Here is a 27,283-nt window from a genome sequence, read left to right as displayed (position 1 = left end):
CAAAATTAATACTAGAAAATACAAAATATATCTTTTTTTAACATAAAAAAATATATCTAATTACAAAATAATTTTATAATATGTTTAATACACACACACACACACACACACACACACACACACACACACACACACACACACACACACACACACATATATATATATATATATATATATATATATATATATATATATATATAATCAGATTATAATGTATTTTCTTTTAGGAACAAAAATTCATAAGCATGTAAATAAAGATTATATTAAAATTAAACTGTTAAAAAATATTTGATAACAACTAATTAACATGTGAGATAATAGCCAATGATCTTGTGGTCGAGTGGTATCAAGTTGCTCTCTCATATAAGAGATTGTGGGTTCAAGTATAAACAAATACTGCATTGTAATACATAAAATAATAATAATAATAATAATAATAATAATAATAATAATAATAATAATAATAATAATAATAATAATAATAATAATAATAATAATAATATAAACATATACAAATATTATAAATTAAATAATTACAAATTTTTATTTCAAATTATATTTCACAACCCTGTGGTAAGTTTTAAGTATCATATTTAAAAAATATAGACGGAAAAAAAAAACAGAAAGAATTTATATTTTGTTTAATAATAACGTCAACAATTACAATAAAATTTATACTATGTACTAGTTTTTTACGCACATTGCGCGGTTGAGATAATGCCCAATGTTATTTTTTTTAAATAAGTACTTTAAAGTATATCAAGGCAAGATTATATTGGAATTGTTCATGCATAGATAATTGAATGTTGAATTTGCGTATTTAAATAGGTAATTCTAAGTTTACAAATGCAAGATAATATAGTCAAGATTGATTATAATTGTTAATAAAATAATTGTATAGGTATGATTGAAACCAAATACGGGACATAAGGGAGAGCAAATAAAAATTAGGGCATAAAATATTAAATATATACTAATATTGAAGAGCTAACTGCTGATTGCCAAACAAGGACTGCTGATTGCCAAATATTTCAAGTAGTTAATATGATTGGCTTTATTAATTATATTTTTTAAAAATGTTCATGGTATTAATAAAATACTTGGTAAATAAATATATAACATTATTTTGTATTATAATTTTGATATTTAATTTAAAAAATAGTGCACAAAAAAAGATAATAGACAATGTAGTGAATATAATTAATTGATGAATTTGAATGAAAAGAATTTTTACATTGGAGAAAAATAAAGACAATATAACTAATAAAATTATTTCTTTTAATTAATTTATTGATAATGAATAAATTTTTTTTTTTAATAAAGACATTGTAGGGACAATGTAGCGAATATAATCAATTGATGAATTTGAATGTAAAGAATTTTTATATTGGAGAAAAATAAAGACAATATAACTAAGGGAATTATTTATCTTATTTTTTTTTTTGAAGATTTATTTATCTTATTTAATTTATTGATAATGAATAATTTTTTTTTAATAAAGACATTGTAGACACATAATTCTATATTAAAGAAATGCATATGTATTATTTTGTGTTGTAGCTACTAAATTATTTATTTTATTTATTTTAATTTAATAAGAGTAAAATAGAGTACTAAATTTAATAAGAGTAAAATAGAGTACTAATTATGTCAACTTTGATTGGGATGGGGTTCGAACCTAAGACCTTTCTTATTGAAATCAATGAGTAAATTAACAGTGAACTAACAGAAATTAACGGAAAAGATAATATTTAACGGAAAAGTTAACGGATAATCATATTCATTAAGGATAAATTAGGAAATCTTAAGGAAAAATTAAAATCTGATCAATCTGAGCCATTCATTTGATTAAAATTTGACCGCTACTTTTTCTACCCATTACAGGCCTAACTCTCTTGGGCTCTTATTAGTATAGTAGATTTATAAAATAATAAATAAATAAAATATCAATGACGGTGTGTTTGGTTGACAGGTTTATCTATAAGGAATGAGTATTAAAGTGCCAAGGATCTTGTAGTCCAATGACACCAAGTTGGATCGAGCCTCAGTGAAGGCGATATTGGCTTGTTGTGCTTAAAAAAAAATAGTTATGAACAGATACTGCATTACAATAGAGTCAGTAGTATTAAAAAAATGAGTATCAAAGTGATTGGTATTGTTTGGTTGATAGGTTTTTAGAACACTAATATGTATTTCAAATACCCCTTAATTGAAAAACTCACTACCCAAATAAAATAACAGCACGTTTGGTTCACGGAATGAATTTTGAGGTAATAGGAATGTTATTCCATAAGGAATGGAATAGGCAAGGAATAGAATAAGAATTGTATTCTATTGTTTGGTTCGTGGAAGGAATAGACTTTAGAAATTATATTACCGTGTTTGGTTGGTTTAAGGAATAGAAATGAAATATGTTTTAAAAGACATAAATACCCTTATAAAAATATGTGGTGGTGTCGATGGTAGCGGCGACGGCGATGGTGGCGGTGGCGGTGGTGGCGATGGTGGCGGCGGCGGCGGTGGTAGCGGTTGTAGTGCCGGTGTCGGTGCCGATGGTGGTGGTGGTGGTGGTGGTGGCGGCGGCGGCGGCCGTAGCGGCTGTGGTGCCGGTGTCGGTGCCGATGGCGGCGGTGGCGGCGGCGGCGGTGGTGCTGGTGGTGGTGGTGGTAGTGGTAGCGGCGGTGGTGGTGATGGTGGTAGCGACGGTGGTGGCGGTGCTGGCGGTGCTGCTGGTGTTGGTGGTGCTGGTGGTGTTGGTGGCGGCGGCGGTGCTGGTAGCGATGATGATGGTGGTGGTGGCGGCGGCGGTGCTGGTAGCGATGATGGTGGTGGGGTGGTGGTGCTGGTGGTGGTGACGGAGGGTAAAATAGGAAGTAGAAATTTTAAGTTATTCCTGATAACTCAGTAATAGCCTAATACCAGGGGGGGCCCTGGTAATAGATATTACCTTATCTGGGGGAATGGGAAATTGCCGGGAATATTATTCCCGGTAATAGAAACTGTTACCAAACAAAGGAATATGCCTATTACTGGGAATGCTATGCCATTCCAGGCCTATTCCGTGAACCAAACGGGCCATAAGGGTATTATCCACTTTCATTCCCTTATTCCTTGTCAGCCGCTTCCCTAACTATCGTCTCTCCAACTATGGCGCTTTTAGATTTTTGTTGTTTATATTGGTGCTCTGGATGCTTTTAGATTTTTGTTTTTATTTTTTTTGTTCATATTGGTGCTTTGGATGTTGATGGGTATAAAATCACCGTAATCGTATGATACAATAGTAGGTTGACTGGTCGTGTAACGTGACCGGGAAGCTCTTAATTACAATGTCCTTGTAGGTGAAAAGTCCTCTCTCAGGTAATAAATGAGGTATATATAGAGAGCCTAGGGAGCAGCGACCGACCTACCGGCATGATCGGCACGTGCATGGTGCCCATGCACCGGGTGTCGCGAGGGCAAGCATGCAGCCGCACATGTGGCAAGCGATTTCTGACGATACCTGATCCTTCACCCTGGCCAAAATGACCCGCGGAGATACCCGGCCTAGCCAGCTGGTCCATGTCCAGACCCGGAGGTCGGCCGCCGTGCAGAGCACTGGAGACCATCTGACCGGGTAACAATCGGCACATCGATGATCGGGTAAATGACTTGTCGAGCGTTCTTCACCCCGCACTGCCCGACCGTAGGTCACCGTACGTGCAGGGTATAATCCCCATCAGATGTCTTTATATTAGAATAAATTGTCTTGATTTTGTGTTATTGTATTTTTAAAATCTTTATTCCTTATAGGATCATACATAACCAAACAACATTATTGATAATCATTAACATTTCACCCTATTGCCAAACATGCAAAATACTTTCACCAAAACTCATTACAATTACCAAGTATTATTTGATACCCATTTTGATTCCCATGTGCGAACCAAACACCCTAATTTATTAATATCCACATATTTTGGTGTATATATATATATATATATATATATATATATATATATATATATATATATATATATATATATATATACACACACACACACACACAAATAATATGTGTATTATACAGACACATGATTTACCATTTATAAAAATTTAATTAAAACATAACTTACAATTATATTAATTATATAATAATTACAAAATATGAAGAAAAAAAATATATGATAGATAGATGTATGTCTATATGATAATAATGATGGATTCATCAATATTATAATTAACATAGTTATTTCGTAATAGAAGTACTATTTTTTTTTTGAGCAAAACGTCAAAGACTTCCATTACTGACTTAAATAATGCACGATACAAGATTGTGGGATATCAGTCCACACCCCTGAGACAGACATAGAAACGGTCGCCCGAACTAACTCATGAGCCACACGATTCGCTGACCTTTTGATATGGGAGACACTAACATTCTCCATGTCACTAGCAATCGATAGGCATTGCTTCACTACTAAACCAACATACGAAAAATCGGAACTACAAGAATTAAACGCATTACAAAAGTTTAAACAATCAGATTCAAGAATGATATTACTACGGTATTGCGATTTAAGCCATAACAATGCTTCCTTGACTCCAAGAACCTCCGCCATATAAAGGTCATCTACATCATCCAAACGCCCGCTTTTAGCCGCAACAAAACGACCCTCGGAATCCCGCACCAAAGCTAGCGCCATCCCCGGACAGTGCAGCGTCAACATTGCATTTGATAGTATGTCTTGCCGTCTTGGAGGCGGAGACCAGTTGGCAGTCTGGGTTGTGGCAGTAGTCTGGGCAGTATATGCATCTTTCCAACCAGTTTGCAGCCGCAACAATTGCTCACGGGCCACCTCAGCTGATGGCTGCTTATTATGCCACACAACATCATTCTGATGGCTGCTTATTATGCCACACAACATCATTGTGCATCAGCCATATGGTCCAGAGTCCTGCTGCCAGACGCACCACTTCGTCCACCGATGAACCACCGATCACCTAAGACATATAGCTAAGTATATCTCTTCCCCGCAACACATTCTCTGCATCCCAGACCTGTTCCGCAAAAGCATAGCCATAAAAGAGATGTTCTATTGTTTCCGAGACAAAACGGCACATCGGGCAACCCCCACCTATCCAAACTCTCTTTGTACACAGAATATCTCGAACCGGCAGAATGCTACGAGCACAACGCCATAAAAAGTTTTTTACCTTTGGAGGGATTGACAATGCCCATAACGCCTTCCACGCAAGAAATCCGTGAGTGACACCGTATAGAGTCGCCTCACCATCCGTGAGTGACACCGTATAGAGTCGCCTCACCTACTAACAAACGATAACCATGTAAGACCGTGTAGCAACCGCGAATGTCTCCTATCCAACGCCAACGATAACCATGTAAGACCGTGTAGCAACCGCGAATGTCTCCTATCCAACGCCAACTTTCACGAAACTGGTTACTCACCGGGGTCACTAAAATCCTGGGTACATCTTCCACAAGAAAAATATCTCTGAGAATATCAACGTCCCACCCCAGCATCGTTCAAAAAGGCCCCCCCAAAGGGCCCCCATCATCGTTTAAAAGGCGGCTATGCACCTTGGCCTCGCGTAGCTGCTCCACACACGGGGTATGTAATTGTATATTTGAAGGACCTCCAAGCCAGTCCCATCCCTCCAAGCCAGTCCCATCCCCATATCCTTGTGTCGCGGCCATCACCGATTCGGCGAGCAACGCCCAATTGTAAAGCTCTTCTTCCGGCAAAAGCTGGGATTCTGCCCTATTTGTGCGTCCATGAACCCCGTCGTAGGGTAATATTTTGCCTTTAATAAGCGGTTGACTAAGGAAATCTGGATGAATTAGAAGTACTATTAATAACATAGTTATAACTATGCAATAATAATTTTTAAAGTAATTAGTCTCCACTCATTCTTAATCATTGGTACATAATACATTAGTGGAAGGTTTCCATGACCCCTTTAGAAAAGTGAGAAATGTGGTATACAACAATCATGGAGCAACTAACTCCATCCCTCTTCTACCAATTATTAAGGATAAACAAAATCTAAAATATTATTCATTCCAAAAAAGATGCTGCAATCTCATCATCTATATGCACAGCAGTGACAACACGTCCCGTTTTTGGATACTTAGAAACTCCAGCTATCTCAACTCTTCTCCAAACATCTCTTCTAAATGAATAAACTAAAATCAAAGGAGACATCCTCTCACATAGAAACAATAAGAACACAATCTCCCCCATACTATTAGAAGCAAACCCTATGGAAATAGCTTGATCAAACGCCTCACTCTCCTCCAATGGAACAAGGACCGTCTGCTTCTCCCACTCCACCTCAAACGTCCATATCTCTATCTTGCACTCTGAAGAGGGCCATCCTTCTTGTCTAGGAATGAACATGATAATGAACGCTAGCCGACCATTCAACTTTATCCATGACACCCACCCATAATTCCGCTGCGGGCGGCATGACTGATAACAAGGTGGAAACGGTATGACCCTCAGAACCCTCTCTCTCGCAACATCCATCGCGACTATATATGGGGATTGGTCAGAAATCTGAGGTATGAAATAGATAATCCCACGAATGTGGACGGCAGCATAGGTGTATCCAGTGAAGAGGGGTCTTATCTCCCTCCATGACTTATCCACTCCCAGAGTAAAAACCCACTGCCGATTCGAAAACAGCTTGCTATCATAGTAGAGCGTCGACTTGAAAACCTTGTATCTCCCCGAAACCGGGTCAACCCCCATGGCCGCATAAGAGCAGACCATATCGCCATTGCCAATGATACTCCCACAGCTACTGAAATACCTCTCGCAGTGGGGCGGCAGGGAAATACGCCGCCCTGTACTAAGGTCGAAGAGAGCGCCGGCTCCAGTTACCTCGTGGACCATACACATCTTCCCATCGCCACAACCCGAACCGGCCAACCATACAAAACCTCGCGAATCTAATTGTTGGGCACTCTCGGCTTGGAGGAGCCGACCGTGGCTTTCTTCACTGTAACTCACGGAGTATAATCTTAATGGGCGACGTTTACGGGATGGTAATACGAAGATGATTCTGAACGCCAAGCGTGTTGGCTCCGGTAGGTAAGAATACAAGAATTTACAACTGCATCTCAATCGTACTACAGATTTTGCGGGGAGACCGGTGAGAATTTTGACAAGTATCTCTCGCGGAAGACAAACTATAGAAGCTGAAGGGTTCATCTGTGTTTGATCTTCCATCGATCTGCAAGCGATCATCTGTGTTTGATCTTCCATCGATCTGCAAATTCAATCAAGCTAGATTGGTAATTACGAGTACAGCTTTTTGGGTTATTGATCGATTTTGATGCTGGTAAAAACGGGCCGCCTATCAGTTCCTATGCCGCCGGAAATCTTTTTATATGTAGGGTTAAGGGGGTTGCTTTCGGTCAAATTAACGGTGAAATGTTGTCAATTTTATATTTAAAGTTGAATCCCAACCTTAAAGGAGCATGTGGAATGATGTAAATCACCGCACAAGAATCTGTCCACTTTGAACATAATTTTCACATTGCCGTAGCTGGGGTTCAAACATTAGTCTCTTATCTCAAATACTGCCATAAACCATTGAGCTAAGCCCGTGCAGGTCTATAAAATCATATCTATATGTAGGGGTGGACGTTTCGAGTTTCAGTTCGACTTTTTCGATTTCGGTTTTTTGATTTTTAAAAAATTAAACCATTCGGTTTAACAAATATAGTTCGGTTCGGTTTTGGTAGAAATTCACTATTTGAACGTTTCATTTTTTGCCTGCCCGATTATTTTTTTGCCTGCCCGATTATTCAATTGGCTCACTTGGAGTTTCACTTGAAGTGTTTTGTTGATGACAAAGATGAAGAATCATCCATCTGCATAGTTAATATTTGAAAAATAAGGATTATTAAAATATCAATGGGACTTACGACTTAGAGTTGAAGTTTGAAGACTTGAGGAGTTGAAGTTACTAATTATTATAATATTAAAAAAATGTTTTGCATGTATGCCCAACATTAAAAAAATTGATAAATGTAAAAAATTACAAGTTATAGTTCAAATTATATTTCGCAATTCCTTAAAGTAGTAAATTTTAATCATCGTATTTGGAAACTATAGAAATGAACAAAATGTATAATTTGTTTATTAATAATGTAAACAATTTTGATATAATTTATACTTTGTTTTTACAATAAATAAATAAAATATATATAATACTAATCTAGTACCCGGTCACATATCTTAGTGCATGTGCGTGCCTATATATATGCACACACATGATTTACCATTCATAAAAAATTAATTAAAATATAATCAACAATTAAAGTAATTATATAATGATTTTAATAAAATGATAATTAACGAATAGGAAAAAAGTGATCGTAGGTATAGGTGTATGATAATAATGATAGAGTTATGAAAGTTATAATGAAATAGTAACGGTGTCAGGATACTTTTGTCTAACAAGAATGTAGTACGAATAATTGTGTCCATTATAATTGAAGTGTACAACATTTAATGAAAAATGTATACTTTTATTAGCATATAGAAAATGGACATAAATCAATGATATAATCATGATTGAGACTTATTATGCCTTTAGATTAGATATGTATAATAATAATAATAATAATAATAATAATAATAATAATAATAATAATGATAATGATAATGATAATAATGATAATAATAATAATAAGGGGAAATTGTAATTTATGCCCCTTACAAATATGTCAATTATTAATGTCACTCCTGAATTACCAGTGGTGTAAATGTTGCCCCTCAATTTTCAAAATGTGACATATATTGCCCCTCCCCTAATATGAAGAAGGAGAAAAATTGTTGTCGAAGGAATGAGAACAATCGAAGAAAGAAAAATTGAGGAAAAAAACGTGATCTTCGAACAAGAAAGACGACGGGTAACCACATTTACATCACTAATAATTCAGAGGAGGGGCAATATATGTCACATTTTGAAAATTGAGGGGCAACATTTACAACACTAATAATTCAGGGATAACATTGATAATTGACCTATTTGTGAGGGGCATAAATTACAATTTCCCATAATAATAATAATAATACTTACCAATTGCCCTCCGATTGCCAATAATAGTTCCAGGTGAAAAGGGACTTCTGCGAATCCAAATCCGAATTGGAGTGGGAAAGTGATGAGAGGCTTAAATGGAAACGAATAATTGGGAGGAAGGATGAAATTGAATCTGCAGTTTAGCTTCTTCTGATTTCTGATTGTATTTATGGCCAATCCTGATTCTCAACGTCGCTGTGTTTTTGTTGGGAATATGCCATATAATACTACTGAGGAGAAGCTAGTTAAAATTTGTGAGGAGATTGGCCCTGTTGTTTCCTTGAGGCTAGTTACTGACAGAGAAACTGGAAAGCCCAAGGGTTATGGATTCTGTGAATACAATGATGAAGAAACTGCCCTGAGTGCTCGCCGTAATCTCCAGGGATATGAGATCAATGGTCGCCAATTAAAAGTTGATTTTGCTGAGAATCATAAAATTTCTGACAAGAATCGTGAAGAAGGCCGTGGTGGACATGAGCCAATTGGACATGCAGTAGCTACCACTGCTGCTACTGCCATGGCTGGAGCTCTTGGAGCTGCTCAAATGGATTCAAGTTTACATAATCACCCAATTGATCCTTTGTCACTTTATCTTTCCAAAATGTCAAGGAGTGAGCTGTATGAAATTATTTCTGATATGAAGGCTATAGCAACACAAAACAAGGAACAAGCTCGCCAAATATTACATACAATTCCTAACTTACCTAAAGCAATCTTCCAGGCACAACTAATGCTGGGATTGGTTACTCCTCAAATGTTACCTCAAGCAGGGATTGTTCAATCTGCTGCATTCCAGCCTTCATTGGCACCAAGCTCTTCGGCATTGTCTACTCCTCTGGACAACATTATTAAGGGTTGTCTTGAAACCCAGATTGTTGCTAACAATTCTGCTTCGCTCAATAAAACAATTCCCACTTCAGGTTTGCCAAAGAGAGCTAGAGCCCCAAATGATAGTATAGATGCGATGAATCATCGCCCATCAAAGTTGTCAAAACTAAATGATGGAAGGAGTTGCTATTCACCACCTGAATTAAATGTAGTTCTGAGAAGAGAAGAGGCTTCTAGTTTTGAGAAGCATGCTCTTCAGATAACCCCAGATGTAGAGTCAGCCTTATTGCAGCAAGTGATGAGTCTCACGCCACAACAGTTAAACTCATTGCCCCAAGATCAGCAACAACAGGTCTTTCAGCTTCAACGGATGCTTCGGCAGTCAGCATAAGCCAAAGTATCGGACTGAGAGTTCGGATCCCCAGTTATCAGTGAGCTGCTCTTCCACTCATCCGAACAAATATCGAAAGGGGGTCATCATCAGCACAGCCACGAAGCAGAATGTGTACAAAACGGTTGCCTTTGTGGCCATATAAAGTATGTGTTCAGTGTGGCATGCAATGCTAGCTGTTTCTTAAATCAATTCTCCTGTTGTAAATTTATCTTATTTTGTAAAGATTAGCATAGGATAAATGATAGAAAGGTTTTCCATTCATGTAACAATGTATTAACACAGATTGAATAGATAGGGAGGAGAAAATTTTGGGATTTAAAAAAAAAAAAAAAAAAACCCCATAATGTTAGGTCAAATGTTGGTTGTAATTGTTTTTTAAAATAAATGGTTGATATTATTTTGATTTTAATATTTTTTAATGATTTTCCTTATTTACCATCTATTATATTATTTTCTCTCTTAAATAATCCTAAATTTCGTTAGTATAAACTTTAGTAACGGAATATTCCATTAATTATTTATTATTCTTAACTTACTCATTAATTTGGATAAGAAAGTTCTTAGGTTCGAACCTTATCACAATTAAAGTTAGCATAATTGTTAAACATGTACTACGAATATGTTAAAATATATTAAAAAAATATAATATAAAATTTAACATAAAGTTTGGTTAAATAATTAGTCCGACTAAATACATAGCATTCAAAGTTGAACATCAAAGATATAAATTAGGAACTTTGAAAATAATTTGGTTTTATTGCATTAAAAGAAAAAAATATGCTATGTTTTTTTTTTATAGTTGAATTAATCTTCTTTTGATTATTTATAACAAAATTTAATATTTCAATTATGCTTTTGCATTATTTGATGATTTAGGTCATTATGTATTCATATTTTTTTGTATGTATTTTTATAATGGTACAATTGTACATTACTTTGCAAATATTATACTATTATTATTTTACCGAACAAAATTGTTCTTACATCATTGTCAGACTTGCGCGACCTAACTACAAAGTTGTTGATCATAAATACAATTACAATTGGACTCTAAAACGTAACGGTAGGACCATTTTCAACAATGTTGACATCCCACGGGCTCCAATTGAACAAGTTTACACATCATTGTTTTATCAATGCATTAAAACTTCTAAAAAAATTTGTTAGTTAATTTTTACTATATCATTATAATATCTATTGACCAGCGAATTATATCAACGGTTGTAATAATAATAGTTGTTTTAAAAAAATAAAAAAATAATAATAGTAATTTAATAAAAGAAATAAAATTTTTAAAAAATAAAAAAATAAAATAAAACATATGGGGAGTCGAACGTTCGGTTGCTATTTGTTTTGCCACTTTTACCACATCGGTAGGAAAAGTGGCATGGGAGCCTTGAGACTCCTATAAAAGGAGCCTTAAGGTTCCGATTTAAAAATAAGCTTGTCCATTCGTTGATGGGCAAGCAGTGAGCCAGCGAAATTGACTTTTGTTATTCAAGGAGTTGAAATGTCTCAAGAGTTTTTTTTTTTTTTTTTTTTTTTTAATATAGAGGTGTTTTGTGGAAATCATTCTCAAAAACGCTAAGTGACAATATTGTAAATTGCAATATTTGTATTTTATGTGGCTTGGAACAAATTGTTGCTTCAAACGGTTGAATAACCAAACACTTTCTTTAGCATTTTGATCTTTGTATTACATCATATTTACCGATTGTCCAATATCTTTGGGTTACATTATAATTAAAAAAATTTAAATTTTTACTACTTCATCTAAATTTCTTATAATTAGGAATTTATTTATCCATAATAATTTATTCAACAATAATTGTTGAACTAAATGAACACTGAGCAAAACACCTAAAGGACTAGTACCGTTGATTCATTCACTGATATTGTATATGTGTGCATTCATTAAATATATTAGAACCATTTGCAACAAAAATACTTGATTACTATTTAAAAAAAAAGTTTAGTAACAATTATAATGAATCTCATATATTACATTGTATTCATATATTATGAGTTGCATATTTAAATAAACAAATTTGACATTAAATTACTTATGTATGAACTTCTCATATATAATCTTGCATGATATACTTTCATCTCCGACATGGCAGTGATTTTTTTTTTAATTAATTTTAAATAATTATTTTAAATTTTGAGTGACCTATTAGAAACTTGAAAAATCTTCAAATTGAACTAATTGTATGAAATTGATTAATTTAGAGACATAATTTTATATTTTTTAAGTTTAATGGCCTAATTGAATTTTGATGTCTAATTTCATAACCTATTTGACCCATTTCTTTTTTATGAGTTCTACTACATAGACTCCCAAAATTCTACTCCCTCATTTATACTCCCTGAAGTGGTAATTCAGGATTGATTATTTTCATCATGTGGATCCACAGAAAAATGTCTACATCAAAAACATGTGAGAGAAAATACAAATTGAGAGTTTAAAATAGGAGTACACTAAGTATTTTCCCTTTTTTATTTTGACCGGACATGTCTCATCGGACAAAAATTCAGGAGATGTCTTGTCATACCAAATATATATATATATATATATATTTTGAAGAAGTACCAAATATATAAGAAGGTATAATGTAATTACTGTCAAACGGGTCGTTTTGAACTTTCGGGGCACAAGCCACAAGGGCATTGGGTCCAGTCAGTGCTATTGTGAACCAGACCCGCTTGAGTACTCAATTAGGGTTCTTCCGGTCCTCTCGTATTCATCAATCGGTCACCTTCTTCCGTCCTGTTAAGGCAATCTGCATTCTCTCTCTCTTTTATATGATACACTTTCGATTATGTATATGGTTTTATGGTTTTTCCGGTACCATACTTGAACTTTTTATTTGACTGTGGTGTAGAACCGCAGCGGAAGAATGGCAAACCAGCAAGAAATTTCTATCGAAGAACGTATACGCCTGCTGGAAGCAATAGCAGCTACTGGCAAGTTTTGGTATGCTTTTTTGTTTGTTTGTTTATTTGTTTCTCTTTGAAGTTTATATTTCCTGTCTTTTGCTTCAATAGGTTTTATAAGCACATTTACAGTGTGTTCTTTAAATGTTAACTTTTTTGCCACTATTCAAGTGGTTCCATTTGCATTAAGTGGTTTCTGTGTGTGTGGAGTTATGGAAACTGATGAATTGGCAGTCGTAGGATTAATCAGAATCCTGTAACATAATAATCTGGTCCTTTTCTGTTTCCTGTAATGAAGAAATAGTAAATTGTTATCTGACTGTTAATTGCCTGGTTTTTAAGTCTAGTTCTTCATCCATACTATTAGCTGGGCATTAAGCAAAGGCATTCAATGATGAAGTATATATAATCCAGAAAGCTTGTAGGAGTCTGATGGTTGATAATGTTTTGAAAATAATGAATAGTTATGCGAAAAGATTCTCAGTTTAGATGTAGTCTATGTCTATAGTCAAAATAGGGAAAAACAATCTACCCTATCTAAGTTCTGCAATTAAGGTTTGGCTCATGTATGACTTCTTGGACTTCTGTGTGTGTGTGTGTGTGCAGTCTGCAATTACCACATTGTTGACTTGGATTTTCCAATGCCATGGCTCTTGTCATTTTTTGTGTCTGCCATAAATTATAATAGTCTTCCTTGTAAATCATTGTGAACATTTTCCTATCAGGCATGATTGGGATAAGCTGAAGAGTATTCTATCCTTCCATCTTAAGCAGGTATGTGATGGTATACTGGACTGACAGCATATGGCAGTTGATTTCCTACTTCATCTTAAACTTAAATAGAATATATTCTTTACTTTCCTTTGTATGTTTACATGATTTTGTATCTTATGATAAGGTCCTGGAAGACTATCCTGAGGCAAAAATGACCAATGAACTGCAAATTTCTTCATTAGGAGAGCCCTTCCCAGATTTGGCGAAAAGGTTGGATGATGGTACTTCCAGTCATACCTTTCATTTTTTTTTTTCTTTGTATGAGTTCCTGCTAGTATTGTCTGATAGCCATTCCCAGGCTTCAAACACTTTAAATACTGCTATATCTTTGTCATGTTTCTTTGAGGTAAAATAGCCCAACTAAGCATTAACAGCATTCTAATTGCAGCCAGCTATGTCTCTGAAATTGAGATTGCAAATTTTTTATGTTCAATGTCAACACATTACAACCCTCATCCTTTGCCTAAGCTTGGGAAACAACATGGGCTGAGATTAAAAAATATATATTTATGTAACACAGTCCATGTAATTGAGTGCCATATCTGTTGTTATCTTGTTATTGCTTTCCACAATAGTTTTTCAACTATGTAAATGTTTCTCTTAGGTAGGGGTGAGCGTCGGTCAGTTTTTGGTTAATAACTGATTTTTTTTTTTTTTTTAATACACTAATACACTATAACAGTATAACTGACCGAAATAACTGAGCTTCTTCTCATAACCGAACCGATCAAAACCGAACTTTTTTGGTTGGTTATTTTTAACCGAACTTAATAAACTAAATGCTTGTAATTTCTTAAAAAATTTAGTCTAAACTCAAAATTTAAACACTAAAACACATTACTAGTTACTACAATAAAGCCACTTGCAAATTTCAAAATCAAATATCCAAGTTTAAACTTTAGAAATTTTATCTTCTAGAAACATGCTCATTCTCTCTTGTACCAAAGCCCAAAGGTAGCAATAAGCACTTTAAAACAATAATATTAAGTTAAAATATATTACAAAATTACTAGTTTTTTTTACTTGTTTAAGCATCGGTTTTCGGTCAGTCATCGCTTTTCATCAAGAAAATTGATGACCGAAATAACTTAAAATTTTTGAACTATAAAACCAATAACCTAACCGAACTTTTCGGGTGGTTCAGTTATAAGTCATCGTTTTTTTGCTCACCCCTAGTTTTAGGGCGACTTTATATCTGGATGAAATGATGAATAGACATAGATCTGACATTTTTACCATGGATAGTGGTGGAAGTTTACCTTAGGGCATCAGGACTTATGGTGGGAAAGAGGAGCAGTTTATTGTGGGATGGTATTAAAAAATAGAACTTCTGAATAGAATTACTTGAACTACTCTAAAATCTGGCTGAGAACAATTTGGTCGCAGCATCTAGCCTTTTTTTTTTTAACACCTTGTTTTCATGCTTCAAGTGTGAAGTTAAAATTTTTAACCCTTTTGCTCTGTTTTCACAGTTAAACTAAATTCATTCTGGACTTGCTTTTGCAGCTCTTATTAGCTTTGTTGATGGTCCACCATTTACATTACAAAGGCTGTGTGAGGTGTGTTAACATATTTTCTACCTTCTGTATATCTTTCTATTTGTTTAATATTTTTGTCCTTTACCCATTGCTTCTGGTATTGAGCAGATTTTGTTGGATGCACGAAACATTTACTCGAAGCTCTCAAAGCTTGCATTGGCACTAGAAAAGGTCTGATCTTGAATTTGTTTTGCACATTTATTCAACACTTTCCAGCTTTAAAAATTCCATTTGAGAAGTGGAACTTTTTCAGCGATATTGTAGAGTCATATAAAGTTTTGAAGCTGGTCAATGCCAAACTTCTCATCTGGTTAATTGAGGAGTCTCAATTAGGTTTCTGATGGATCCGGCCCGGGTTATAATATGTACTCCATTAAAAATAAAATAAAAAATCAAAGACCAAAAATCTGACAAAGTTTAGTGTCTTTGAATTATCACCACATAGGCACAGAGTAGTTACGGTAGATGTTGTAAATCAAAATCTTGCTGGCAAATATATTTTTCTTGGAATAACATAAAATTACGATTCTTTCCAAATTTATTCAGGGGTTTAATTTTGTTTGCTTAGACCACATTTCTGGTGTTATATAATGCATCTTCACCTCATTGCAGAATTTGTTGGTTACATCTACATTGACCATATCTGCTGATCCATCTGCTACGATGCTAGAAGCAGCTGAAGTGGATACAGAACCCGAGGGATCCCAGCAACCGTCAAATTCAGTACCAAATGGCATTACACCTACGGGTCAAGATCCTGATGAAATAATGGGTGAGGTCGAGGGGGCTGAAATTGTTGATGATGGTATGACAATTGACATGGAAACTTTAGAAGAGATGGTCAGATCTGAAACAAATTCTACTATTGCTGAACCACCTGGAGATTCATAGTTTCCATGCTGGGTATTGTTATAAATTAGTATCAGCTCATTTTCATCAAAGCTTGCAACTCCAGCCTACTTTAGCAAGCAGGAAAAAACTGGATTTCTGGTCTCATTCCCAAGTGGAACAAATCCATGTGCCGTATAGCCGCTCGTTTCATGGATGTTAGCATGTATCATGGCTATATTGAAGTTGTATGAGATCCCAAATATTCATTTTCCCTTAAAAGTTTATTCTCAATGTTGCCAAGATGGTTTTTAGGCTCTGCTTCCTTGTGATCTTTAACCTCAGATTTATGTTAGCTCAAATCATGAGTGGGATGTATTGAAATTGTATGTAATGGACTAATGGTATGCTTGTATGAGTGTGTTCTATTTCTAGTCTTAATAGAAGTTCCATTATTGAATTAGCTATTTTGGATTTTGCCTAAAACAAGTACTAATAATTATTCCTAAAAGTCTAATTATAACTCACATTTTCTGAGGCGTGTTTTTTATTTATTTATTTTAAATTTCATTGATTTGAGCCATTGATCTAGATTTATGGTTCAGATCTCATCCCATTTTTCACCTGGAACTATCTCCGCACTTGAACCGCTTTATATATATATATATATATATATATATATATATATAGCGGGTTATCCCACTTTGTATATAAAAGATCGAAATGTCATTGTATTTAACGACATTATGTTCCTGGTTGTCAATTGATTGACACAGGATTTTAACATTAGTGAAATTGACTTGTTATACCAGTCATTCAAAGAGAGGTTTATGATACAGCATATGAGCAATTGTTATACACAGGCTTAGAAACAATAACAGCATCAAGGGGATGCTTGCAGGGATAGAGCAAATGTGGGTTTCTTCTCCCAGTAAGACTACTGCTTTAGCTTTAGCTTTACCATTTTTAGCAAGTAGCAAGAGGGGCAGAATTTACAGGCTGCAGGGGACACCCTTGTTGTATGTATGTATATCAGGGTGCTGAAGATGGCATTGAGAGATACTGCCTCCATTCTTCAGGAGTCCCCTTCCTCTTCTCCAACATCTTTATAGCCGCCGCGGTTAACGGTATGGCAACTAGGTCATACTCCTTGGGAGCCTACAATATCACCAAAACGAAGAAATGGATCGAAGATTGTTCAATGTTGGTCTGAAATATCTGATTGCGCGACTAATACAACAATACCTTAGGGACACTCATCAGCTTCATATTTGCTTCTTCTAGTGTCTTTTGCCCTTTTCTTGAATTGCATCTCGCACAAGCAGTCACCTGGTGAAAGGTAAATGGAAATTTTCATTGGTACTAATAATTGGTTTAATGTCTAAAATTTCTGCACTTTCTATGATAAGCATGCCAGACGTTAGTTATCCATACTCAGCCATCACAAGTTCCGTTTTTACAAATAGTTCCACCAAGCAGATGATACGAAAAAATGGACAGTTTCAAGGTCATCTTACCAGATTTTCCCAGGTCCATTCCCCACCTCGTGCAACTGACACAACATGGTCAATAGTCAAGTTCTCACGAGAAGAACAATATCTGTAGTCGCAAAAAAGAACATTAGAACATTGCTAAAATGAAACAGTCACAACTATAATCCCCCCTTGGAACCATCACATACAAGAAGCACAGCACCATTTGAGAACACTGTATATATGGTATCCATCCATTGACAAAGCACTTACTGACACGTAAAGTTGTCCCGATAAAAGATATTCTTACGACTAAGTGCCCTCTTGACTCTTCTCCTTTTGACAACCTGAAGTAAATGAGGAACCTGGAAGAATATATGGAGCATAGGATCAACAGCAAGTCTACATATATAGAAAGGAATAGAACAAAGAAGCACACAAATAAGAAACTCGGGTGCCAATTTATAACAATGAAAAAAAAATGAATTTCCAATGCAATTGATGCACTCGCGATATCTGTACCCTTAGCACAGCAGGTATATAGAAGGAACCACTCGGAGAGTTCACAGTTTGGTCATAATACTCCAAAACATCTGCCTGCAAAACGACAATCAAGGGAGTTTTAGAGATAATCGTGAGTCCAATAGATGTTCTGTTTAAATAATAAACCAAGCACGACTTGATACTAAAATGTGCTCCCAAACCAATATTAAGATACTGAGAAAGAGACAAAGGATATGGATTCTAAAGTTCAGAGTTAAACATCTATCCTCATTCCTAGGTATAGTACTATAATTTGTAAAACAAAGTATTGTCTGGTTCTATAAACCTGTGGATTCATATACAAGTTTGCATCATCTTCTCCATAAGAAACGCATAGATAGAGAGAGTGTAAGAACAATAAAGAAACAAGAAAGCAAAATTGTCTGACCTTCTCCATAAACTCTAAACAAATAGCTCGCTTCCAGCAGACAACATTGACAGGTCTGCATGATGTTTCGAAAAATATATAAGTTCTGCCAACTCCAAAACAGTTATACAAAGATCTATAATAGCACAGAAACAAAAATGGATGTTTGGTAAATAGCTGTTAGCTAATTGGGTTAGTGGGTTTCACTAATTGATAGCATTAGCTGATTGTATAAAAGTGTTTCGTAAATTAGTTGTTAGTGGATAACTAATTACATGTAAAATGACTATCTCAAAAAGCTTATCGTTTGAATTTTAACATTTTGGAGCAATAAGCTGTTACAAAAAAAGCTAATTAATCGAACACTCATATTGATTGTTTAACCAAGTCAAACAACTAATAGTGATCAAATAAGTCAAAATTAACTGACTATGTTACCAAACAGGACCAAAGTCTTTGGTCCTATTCGAGATTAGCCTTTAGTTAGCTAACCTGACAAACTGATCACATTAGTTGTGTGTACAATAATGTTTGAATTCCTAACATGATATACAAGGATATGAGTATATTTTAGTATTGTTATATACATATTCTTTGTAAATAACTGTTTTAAAATTTTCATCAAAATAGTTATATCTAAATATATATATAATATTATACACACAATTCATTCATGATACTAGTACAGAAGATCATTTGCAGTCTTTGATTATATATATTCCTTGTAAGATAATTATAGAAAAAAATAGAAACATTAAAAGAAACAAATTTACACCTGTAAGCAAGGTCCAACACTAAACCTCTGAAGGAAGACAGCTCGTCCCTCTGGATCTCCGAAACCTCGTCCATGATCTCCTCAAAGAAGTCGTCTTCGCCGCCGTCCGGCACAGGATTCGAATGTAACTCCTTGGATTTGCCGAGCGACGACGACGGAGATGAGGCATTAGCGTACACTCTAGTAATCCTGCCGGGACCACTAAACCTGAGTCTGAGCTCTTGAAGTTGAAGAGGAAATGAAGACGTCACCGCCGCAGCGGCACTGAATCCGCCGCCGGAAGCTTTGAACCGGCGGCGCGACGGCGGCGACGAGGAGGAGGAGGACGGAGACTTGTTGAATTCGAAGGCGTCGCCGTTTAACAGAGGCTTTAAGCGGCCCCTCACTGTGAACTGCGCCATGTCCCAACTCCGAAGGATCAAAGTGATATTTTTGCTTCTTCTTCACACAGAGCTTTAGCCTTTAGGGATGATCGTTACTTCTTTGTTGGAACGGTTGATTGTGTTGTCTTCTTCCTGAGGAATATATTATTACAAAGCAAAGCAAAGCAAAGCAGAACGGATTACTGATTTATTGTTATAATTTTGATTTTTTTTTATTTATTTTTTTTTTTGTTGAATTTCTTCAAGAAAAAGCAGTGATCTCTCACCACACGTTCCCCCCAAATATTCCACAGTTGGAGCTAGAAGTATCTGTGTTCACAGCCTAAAATTACACGTTTGCCCCTCCACCCATTTTAACATGTGACCAACTAATCTCAAGTCCTCCCTCGTTAATTGGAAATACATCAACACGCCATTTGCTAGGAGAAAAGTTTGATTTTTTTTGGAAATTTAAAAGGTTAAAAAAAGTTACTTCTTCCGTCCAATTTTATGTGTCTAGTTCGGTTAACGAGGTTTGATCAAAGTTATTTTTAATCTAATTTTTAATAATATTAAGTTTATTATTAGTATACAAAATTTATATATTTAGAAATTACATTAAAAGTACTATTAAACACAAAAGAGAATTGGTTCAACCAATTAATAGTAAGTAGGACAGAGGGAGTATAGTTTAGTATTAGTATACAAAATTTATATATTTAGAAACTACATTAAAAGTACTATTAAACACAAAAGAGAATTGGTTCGACCAATTAATAGTAAGTAGGACAAAGGGAGTATAGTTTAGTATTAGTATACAAAATTTATATATTTAGAAACTACATTAAAAGTACTATTAAACACAAAAAAGAGTTGGTTCGACCCATGAATAGTAAGTAAGACAAAGGGAGTATAGTTTAGTATACAAAATTTATATATTTAGAAATTACATTAAAAGTATGGTTGGGTAACGATTTAGACTATTTTACAAAGTCCAGTACGTGTTGATTAAGGCTTGAACTAATAACATTCTATTTAAGAAAGTCACTTCATGCCATTCGACTACAAGGCTATTGACAAGTGTTGATTAATACTTAAATGAGTAAATACTCTATTTGGTCAATCGACTATTAAGATTTCACCACTTTGGTATTACACTTCCAAAGTTACTCAATTTAATCCCCAATTATGCAATTTTTATCTAAAATAGTCATTTTTCCAAACCAAAATAGTCCTTATTAGGACCATTTTGGTTAAAAATTACATAGTTGAAAATGAAATTGAGCAAGTTTAGAAGTCGAGAATCAAAGTGATGAAATCTTAATTGTCGAGGGACTAAATCACGTATTTAAAAGTTCTATTGCTAAACTGATCTTTTAAAATAAGTTTGGAACAGTGATACAATATCACAAGTAAGGTTCACTTATTGGACAAGAGGAGAATATTCCACCTATATCACAAATTTGATGCCATGCATTCTTGCAAGATGACTTTACATTTTTATTTTTATTTTTTTGTATTTTTAAATTTTTAAAAACTTAAAACAAGCTTATGTTGATTGCAAGTTTTCACTTGGTATAAACTTGCAATCTTACATTTAAGCTGTCATCCAACAACCTTTTCAATTTTTTAAAAAAATTATTTAGTATTTCATTATTATATTATAATATGATGTGAAAATAAAAACACTTTTAAAAATGAAAGATTTTTTAAAAGAGTATTGTAAAAATGTTTAGAAATAACCTTATAAATGAAAAAAAAAAATAAAAATACGGAGTCCCGATCGACATATGAAAAATTGAATACATCAAGTTTGTATGTATATATACGTCCAGTCGCCCACACACATATAATAGTAACATTAATTTTAACATTTTAGTCCAACTTTATGGACTTATTCAAAATTAGAGAATATTGTAAATAATTTTAACAATCAATTATAATTAATTGAAGTGGATATTTACATTATCGCGCATGTATAAGAGGTGGATGTTTAAAAATCTCACCCGGTAGTGAATTTAGAAATATGATTCAAACCGTCCAATTAGCATTCATACTTATGTAAAACAACACCAAACTAATTTGTAAAACATTGTCATCCTTGAGCTTAAAAAGGTTTGTGTTCTTATGTCCAAATTAAAATAAAATAAAGTAAAATATTTATAATTCTCCATCATACATTTGGTTATCTTTAAGTCGAGAACCACAAGGAAAGACAGCTACCTTTACTGATAAAAAGAAAAGAAATAGAAGATTGAAAGCTTCTGTTCTTACAAATGTGTAGGGAAAGATCTTCTTTTACTAATAACAAAGAAAAAAGACCAAAAAAAAAAAATCCAAAAATGGACTGCACGTGCCATGTGGCCTTGCAACATCTCCCAGGATCAGACAAACCAATTGGTAATTGCGTACAAGAAAATCACAATTCACATTTATCAGATTATGTGATCAAGGTTTGAAGCCCCATCACTTTGTGTGCACGCACCAGTATCCAGTGTTCAAGTTTCCACCATGCCCATCATAATTCCCATAAATGGACATCTACAATTTCTTTTTTTTTTTGTTTTGTTTTGAACATATCAATTATCGGTTAAACAAAGATGTCAGTCAACCTATTAAAAGGAATATAAAAGCTTGTGAGAGGGTATAGGCATACCATTGCTGGTTTTTCCTGAACTCCGTAAGGACAGGGTAAATGTTCTCGAAAGCCGTGTATGTCTCTTCTCGTACCTAAAGTATAGGATGACATGCGGTGTTGGAAGTTGGACTAACGTTAAAACTTCATGGCAAGGAAAATAATGATTTACCTTCGCTCCTGTGAGGACTATCTTTCCAGACACAAATATGAGAAGCACAATTTTAGGTTGCTTCATTCGGTAGATTAAACCTGGAAACAGTTCCGGCTCATACTGCGTGAATATAAAACACTAGATCACATAACTGCAACAAATAAAGATTCCATTTAAAGAATATGTAGTAAGGCATTGGTTGGATTACAAATTCTGATGCTTACACTTGAAAAGGCACCATGAGAATAGGCCAAACCTTCAAGTCTGATGGGGAATTTCACATCACAAGAGCCAACGATATTCTGAATCTTGAAATCCTACGAAAAAATTGAATACACAAAATGTCATAAAGCCATGTGAATACATGCTTTGAATTAAGGTGATGTGAATTTAAATTCATAATTCTGAGAAAAAGAGACAAGTACCTTAAATTTTGCGGGGAACCCAAGCTTCTGGATGATACGAGCATACTGAAAGACACAAGAAAAACACAAGACAAGTTGAATAGTGAAGTTCACAACATGCTGAAAATTTTGGAATCCAATATTTTTTTTTAAAAGAGCATTTCTGATTTATGCATGAGATCTACTAGCTTTCTTAAATCAAGTTTGTATAATCGAATGACAGCTAATAAATTTTCAGATTAATAATCCAGTTTCACCCATCACTCTTTTCAGATTAATAATCCAGTTTCACCCATCACTCTATTATCACATACCTTCCTAGCTGCAAGCCTAGATTGTTCTTCACTCTTTGCTCCAGTGCAAACCTAAATCCAAACAGCAAAAAAGATTGGAATAACTAAAGATTTGAGAAGTATATATATATATAAAAATAAAAAAATAAAAAAATAAAAAAAAAAAAGCTCAATAAAGAAAGTGAGATCGAAGAAAATTTACCATCTTTCCAGATGCAAAGATCAAAGCTGTAGTTTTTGGATCCCTTATCCTCATGATAACCGCAGCAAAACGCTGATCATTTGGAAAACATCAACAAGAAGAAACAATCAAAATAAATGGAACAACTAAAGTTAAGAAATGATCAAATAATAATTAAATAAGCATGAACTTCTATATATTGAGTACCTTTGGATTATATTCAGCATTGCGAGCTTGCAATGCAATAGATTTAAGATCTAATTTACAGTCCAAGTTGACAGTTGAGACAATATTCCTGCAGGAAGTAAGCCATAGACAGATATCACATTAGCATCATAATAAATACATGCAGTACATTACAGTATCTACAACCTGACCACCTTGTCAGGGATGCCCTATCAACTTCTTAAAGCGTAGCAATTTTTAAAGTGTTTTCTTGACAAGTGCCCTTGTAAAGGCTATACATTAATACCATTTAGGTTATGTTAACAATAGTGAACGCGGTAGCCTTAGACCATTGTTACATAGTGAAGTCACTTTAGTCGGTGACTACTTAAGTCAGTAGTCACTTAGGTCTTGCCACTGGCAACATACAACTGTCACGATCAGTGGCCAGTTGCAAAGTGAAGTATGTAACCTATGTCAACTGAGGTCACAAGTCGTAGCCCATAATAGCCTCTCTTAGTCCTTGTATTTTAAGTTTAATTTTTTTAAGAATTCAGCACATTGTAAGTTACTCCACTACAAAATCTTTGTTCTAGCAACTTAGTACACCCACATTTCTCAATCCATCTAGCAGCATATGCACAATTGTTTTTTCCCTTTCTTGCATTCTTTCATTGCACATCCTTCACTCAATCTATTTATTTCTTATCAAAAAATAAATTAAAATAAAATATTCTTTGTCCCATGAGATAAGATGATCAACTGAAAAAGGTCCATTACCAAAACTCATTCCAAGGTCTCACACACAGAAAGAGAGAGGGAAAAAACCCCTTGGAAACTGACCCAAGGTGAAGTAATAGAAAAACCTACTCTGCAATTTGCAAACATGCAACTGACCCTTGAAAAAGATGAAGTAATAGAACAACACATTTTCCTTGGTCTCGAAAAAGTACTTGGAGAACCAATAAACTTGGGGCATTGTTCTTAAATAAGAAATCAGACTCAATTTTAATGCTCGGTATCAATAATTTGTTTAATTTGTTTATATGAGAAGACTTACTGGAGGGTTGGCACAATTCCAGACGGGTGCTTAGAAAGATCCACTGGCTGGCTCCCTTCCATTCCCTCCTGATTAGCCGCCATTGACACACAGCCCCTACCTTATATGTGGTTTCTTTTCAGCTAAATTCAATAATTTAGCTCAAATCTCAAAACAAGTTCAATTAGGGTTTCCGATCAGGACACCAATTCAAGAACAGGATTCAACTACACAAAAAGAGATCCGATAACATTAACTATGTATCATCAGATTGCAAGAAATATTTTACAAAATAAAAAATTTCTCTAAGACACAAATTTACAAACAAATCAGATGAAATCCAGTTAAGTCTACAAAGAAAATCAGGGAAAATCGATGTTTGAGCGCCAAAGCCTTTGAAAAAGTAACCCTTTTATAGATGTCGGATACATATATATATAGTATATGGATCCATATATAAACGTAAGTGTATATGTACCCTGGGTGGAGATGGTGGAGATCGAGAGAGGGAAGAGGTCCGAGAGAAGCGATCGAAGAGAAAAATATATACGCGATGGATGAGAAGGGGAAGACTTTTGTACTCCCAATGGGGTATTTATAGTGAGTGACTGGTTAAGCCGACTTCTAGCCGGTCTAGGAAACTTCTAACCGGCTATTGCCAGTTGCCACATGTGATGGGTTTGCGGTGTCGTTTATGTGTCGTTTATGACATGAGCTGATGTATGTTATAAAACTTTGGATTATGGCCTGTTTGAGTGTTTGTTGGGCCTGGGCTGATATTATTTAGTCGTTATATTGTGAACCGCGGTGCACATGTACCGCGATCAAAACGGCACTGTTTCTTTAAGTAAAGAAACGATGCACCGTTAGTGTTAACGGAATACGTATTTTTTTGTATGTTAATTACCAACAGACACTACAGTATATTTAAATTGACACTGCCTCACGTATTATTTTATATTATCAAATGAAACTGCAGTTATATCAAAATGATACTGTAGTTGTAGTGAAATGAAACTGCAGTGGATATAAAATGAAACTGAATAATATTTCACATATTTGAGTGTATATTGTACAATGAAGTTGTAATTATATCAAAATAATCATGTAGTTGTGTTTTAATAAAACTATAGTTTATATAAAATAAAATTAAATAACATTTTCACATATTTGAGTCTATAAATATCGAATGAAACTATAGTTATATCGAAATTAAATTGTATTTCTGTTGAACTGAAACTGCAGTGTATACAAAATGAACCTGAATAAGAGAGTTACTTTTTGCGAAAGGGTGCGGAACGGCGGGAAACAGATGCCGTTTCTTTTAATTAAACAAAACGACGTCGTTTTGATGCGTGGTGTATAATCGATTATGCACCGCAGTGCACGATATAATTTGCCGATATTATTGTGTTCAAAATCCTCATATCTTCCCTTTTTAGTGACGTGCCACAGTTATACCATGGACCCAGATTTAAAATACATAATTTATATACTGAATGTTTACCATTTACATATTGAATGTTCACAATTTGAATTGGTATTGAATTTTATTATCGAACAAGTTATCACAGGCATATTGTGCGAATAGTCTGATACTCAATATGTATTTTGAAATTAGTGTTTCAGAATTTATCAAAATATCATTCTGTACTGTATCCTAGTGTATATTAATGCAAGATTATCAAAAATTTCAATAATGCATAACTAACTTATGGCATAAATATTGAATTAACTGGTGCAATGACAATTTTAGAGGAGCGTACCGTCACTGAATAGTACCCTAAGCATAGTTTTTGCAACACAAATTTTTGGCGTGATCCATGCTTCATCTTGTTGTCACTTCGACTATAAATAATTTTTTGATTTGATGAATTTATTATTTGATATAGTCACCTAGACCCTAGTGTGTTTCACTGAAATTTTAGTGCCTTGACGCAGTGCACCTTAAAAATATAACCAAATCATCCTTCCCCTAAAAGACAATGATAATGGGCATAGTTTATCATATGTGTTGAATATATACTATAAATTAGATGTACTGTTTTATCAATACACAATGCGCAATTCTAATTAATTGACAAAATTCATCACGATTTTAATTAATTGACCAAATTCATAAATTTTATATTGTATTTTTTTTTTTAATACACTCTAACATATTCATAATGCATGTTTAATAATTATTATGTCAATTAATCGTAACATGTTGTAATATTGTGTCTATTAGTTCTTAACTGGTGAATTTGCAAGATAGATAGTATCAGTATAATTAACAGGGAAAAAGAAATTGCAAAGAATAATCGGCAAAGATGAATAATAGAGAAACCCCACTCAATATCATTATCATTAACAAATCCTTTATATAATAAAGCTATATGGTTTGGGAAATATTTAATGTTACAATTAATGCAACAACATCCTTTATTATTAAAAAAAAAAAAGCACAACATTTAAAAAATAAAATAATTATATATTATATAATCATATAAAAAATA

The 27,283-nt window shown here is 34.4% G+C and overlaps 5 protein-coding genes across 8 annotated transcripts; 2 read left to right on the top strand and 3 right to left on the bottom strand.

Moving 5' to 3' along the window:
* Window positions 1-6,059: 6,059 nt before the first annotated feature.
* Window positions 6,060-6,905, bottom strand: LOC109158764 (F-box protein At5g62510-like). The gene has a single exon (XM_019306661.1). The coding sequence runs from the start codon at window positions 6,903-6,905 to the stop codon at window positions 6,060-6,062; it is 846 nt and encodes a 281-aa protein (XP_019162206.1).
* Window positions 6,906-9,185: 2,280 nt separating this feature from the next.
* On the top strand, window positions 9,186-10,315 carry LOC109158763 (cleavage stimulating factor 64-like). The gene has a single exon (XM_019306660.1). The coding sequence runs from the start codon at window positions 9,266-9,268 to the stop codon at window positions 10,313-10,315; it is 1,050 nt and encodes a 349-aa protein (XP_019162205.1). The 5' UTR covers window positions 9,186-9,265.
* Window positions 10,316-12,939: 2,624 nt separating this feature from the next.
* On the top strand, window positions 12,940-16,836 carry LOC109158930 (serine/threonine-protein phosphatase 4 regulatory subunit 2-B). Of its 3 annotated transcripts, none has more exons than XM_019306854.1 (7): window positions 12,940-13,096; window positions 13,212-13,295; window positions 13,981-14,029; window positions 14,154-14,250; window positions 15,536-15,588; window positions 15,676-15,738; window positions 16,180-16,836. In XM_019306854.1, the coding sequence occupies exons 2-7, from the start codon at window positions 13,219-13,221 to the stop codon at window positions 16,456-16,458; spliced, it is 618 nt and encodes a 205-aa protein (XP_019162399.1). In that variant the 5' UTR covers window positions 12,940-13,096; window positions 13,212-13,218; the 3' UTR covers window positions 16,459-16,836. The 3 variants fall into 3 exon arrangements, with proteins under 3 accessions (XP_019162399.1, XP_019162398.1, XP_019162397.1); XM_019306853.1 differs by having other exon boundaries at window positions 13,209-13,295; XM_019306852.1 differs by having other exon boundaries at window positions 13,204-13,295.
* Window positions 16,837-17,162: 326 nt separating this feature from the next.
* LOC109158929 lies at window positions 17,163-20,222 on the bottom strand. Its single transcript, XM_019306851.1, has 7 exons — window positions 19,553-20,222; window positions 18,799-18,853; window positions 18,390-18,464; window positions 18,141-18,232; window positions 17,913-17,994; window positions 17,641-17,724; window positions 17,163-17,553 (listed from the first exon to the last, which is right to left on the bottom strand). The coding sequence occupies exons 1-7, from the start codon at window positions 19,951-19,953 to the stop codon at window positions 17,428-17,430; spliced, it is 915 nt and encodes a 304-aa protein (XP_019162396.1). The 5' UTR covers window positions 19,954-20,222; the 3' UTR covers window positions 17,163-17,427.
* Window positions 20,223-22,039: 1,817 nt separating this feature from the next.
* LOC109158932 (TATA-box-binding protein-like) lies at window positions 22,040-25,362 on the bottom strand. Of its 2 annotated transcripts, XM_019306855.1 has the most exons (10): window positions 25,264-25,362; window positions 24,807-25,012; window positions 23,789-23,876; window positions 23,603-23,674; window positions 23,422-23,472; window positions 23,129-23,173; window positions 22,928-23,020; window positions 22,722-22,823; window positions 22,571-22,644; window positions 22,040-22,464 (listed from the first exon to the last, which is right to left on the bottom strand). In XM_019306855.1, coding segments are annotated over exons 2-10 (609 nt in total). In that variant the 5' UTR covers window positions 24,890-25,012; window positions 25,264-25,362; the 3' UTR covers window positions 22,040-22,463. The 2 variants fall into 2 exon arrangements, with proteins under 2 accessions (XP_019162400.1, XP_019162401.1); XM_019306856.1 differs by lacking the exon at window positions 25,264-25,362 and having other exon boundaries at window positions 24,807-25,242.
* Window positions 25,363-27,283: the final 1,921 nt, after the last annotated feature.

Source organism: Ipomoea nil, unplaced genomic scaffold (genome assembly GCF_001879475.1).
Source record: "Ipomoea nil cultivar Tokyo-kokei standard unplaced genomic scaffold, Asagao_1.1 scaffold2826, whole genome shotgun sequence".
Lineage (NCBI taxonomy): Eukaryota > Viridiplantae > Streptophyta > Magnoliopsida > Solanales > Convolvulaceae > Ipomoea > Ipomoea nil.
The sequence above is the reverse complement of the archived record's forward strand: the minus strand, read 5'-3'. Positions and strand labels throughout refer to the sequence as shown.

What these genes read in the sequence shown, in the direction of transcription:
- LOC109158764 (XM_019306661.1), bottom strand. Translation starts at nt 6,905, where the DNA reads ATGTGTATGGTCCACGAGGTAACTGGAGCCGGCGCTCTCTTCGACCTT.
- LOC109158763 (XM_019306660.1), top strand. Translation starts at nt 9,266, where the DNA reads ATGGCCAATCCTGATTCTCAACGTCGCTGTGTTTTTGTTGGGAATATG.
- LOC109158930 (XM_019306854.1), top strand. Translation starts at nt 13,219, where the DNA reads ATGGCAAACCAGCAAGAAATTTCTATCGAAGAACGTATACGCCTGCTG. An exon ending in GCAGCTACTGGCAAGTTTTG is followed by an intron (nt 13,296 to 13,980) that starts GTATGCTTTTTT and finishes TTTTCCTATCAG; the next exon opens with GCATGATTGGGATAAGCTGA. An exon ending in TTGCATTGGCACTAGAAAAG is followed by an intron (nt 15,739 to 16,179) that starts GTCTGATCTTGA and finishes ACCTCATTGCAG; the next exon opens with AATTTGTTGGTTACATCTAC.
- LOC109158929 (XM_019306851.1), bottom strand. Translation starts at nt 19,953, where the DNA reads ATGGCGCAGTTCACAGTGAGGGGCCGCTTAAAGCCTCTGTTAAACGGC. An exon ending in GTGTTGGACCTTGCTTACAG is followed by an intron (nt 18,854 to 19,552) that starts GTGTAAATTTGT and finishes AACATCATGCAG; the next exon opens with ACCTGTCAATGTTGTCTGCT. An exon ending in ATATACCTGCTGTGCTAAGG is followed by an intron (nt 18,233 to 18,389) that starts GTACAGATATCG and finishes ATATTCTTCCAG; the next exon opens with GTTCCTCATTTACTTCAGGT.
- LOC109158932 (XM_019306855.1), bottom strand. Translation starts at nt 24,889, where the DNA reads ATGGCGGCTAATCAGGAGGGAATGGAAGGGAGCCAGCCAGTGGATCTT. An exon ending in CTCATGGTGCCTTTTCAAGT is followed by an intron (nt 22,824 to 22,927) that starts GTAAGCATCAGA and finishes ATATTCACGCAG; the next exon opens with TATGAGCCGGAACTGTTTCC. An exon ending in TAGTCCTCACAGGAGCGAAG is followed by an intron (nt 22,645 to 22,721) that starts GTAAATCATTAT and finishes CCTATACTTTAG; the next exon opens with GTACGAGAAGAGACATACAC.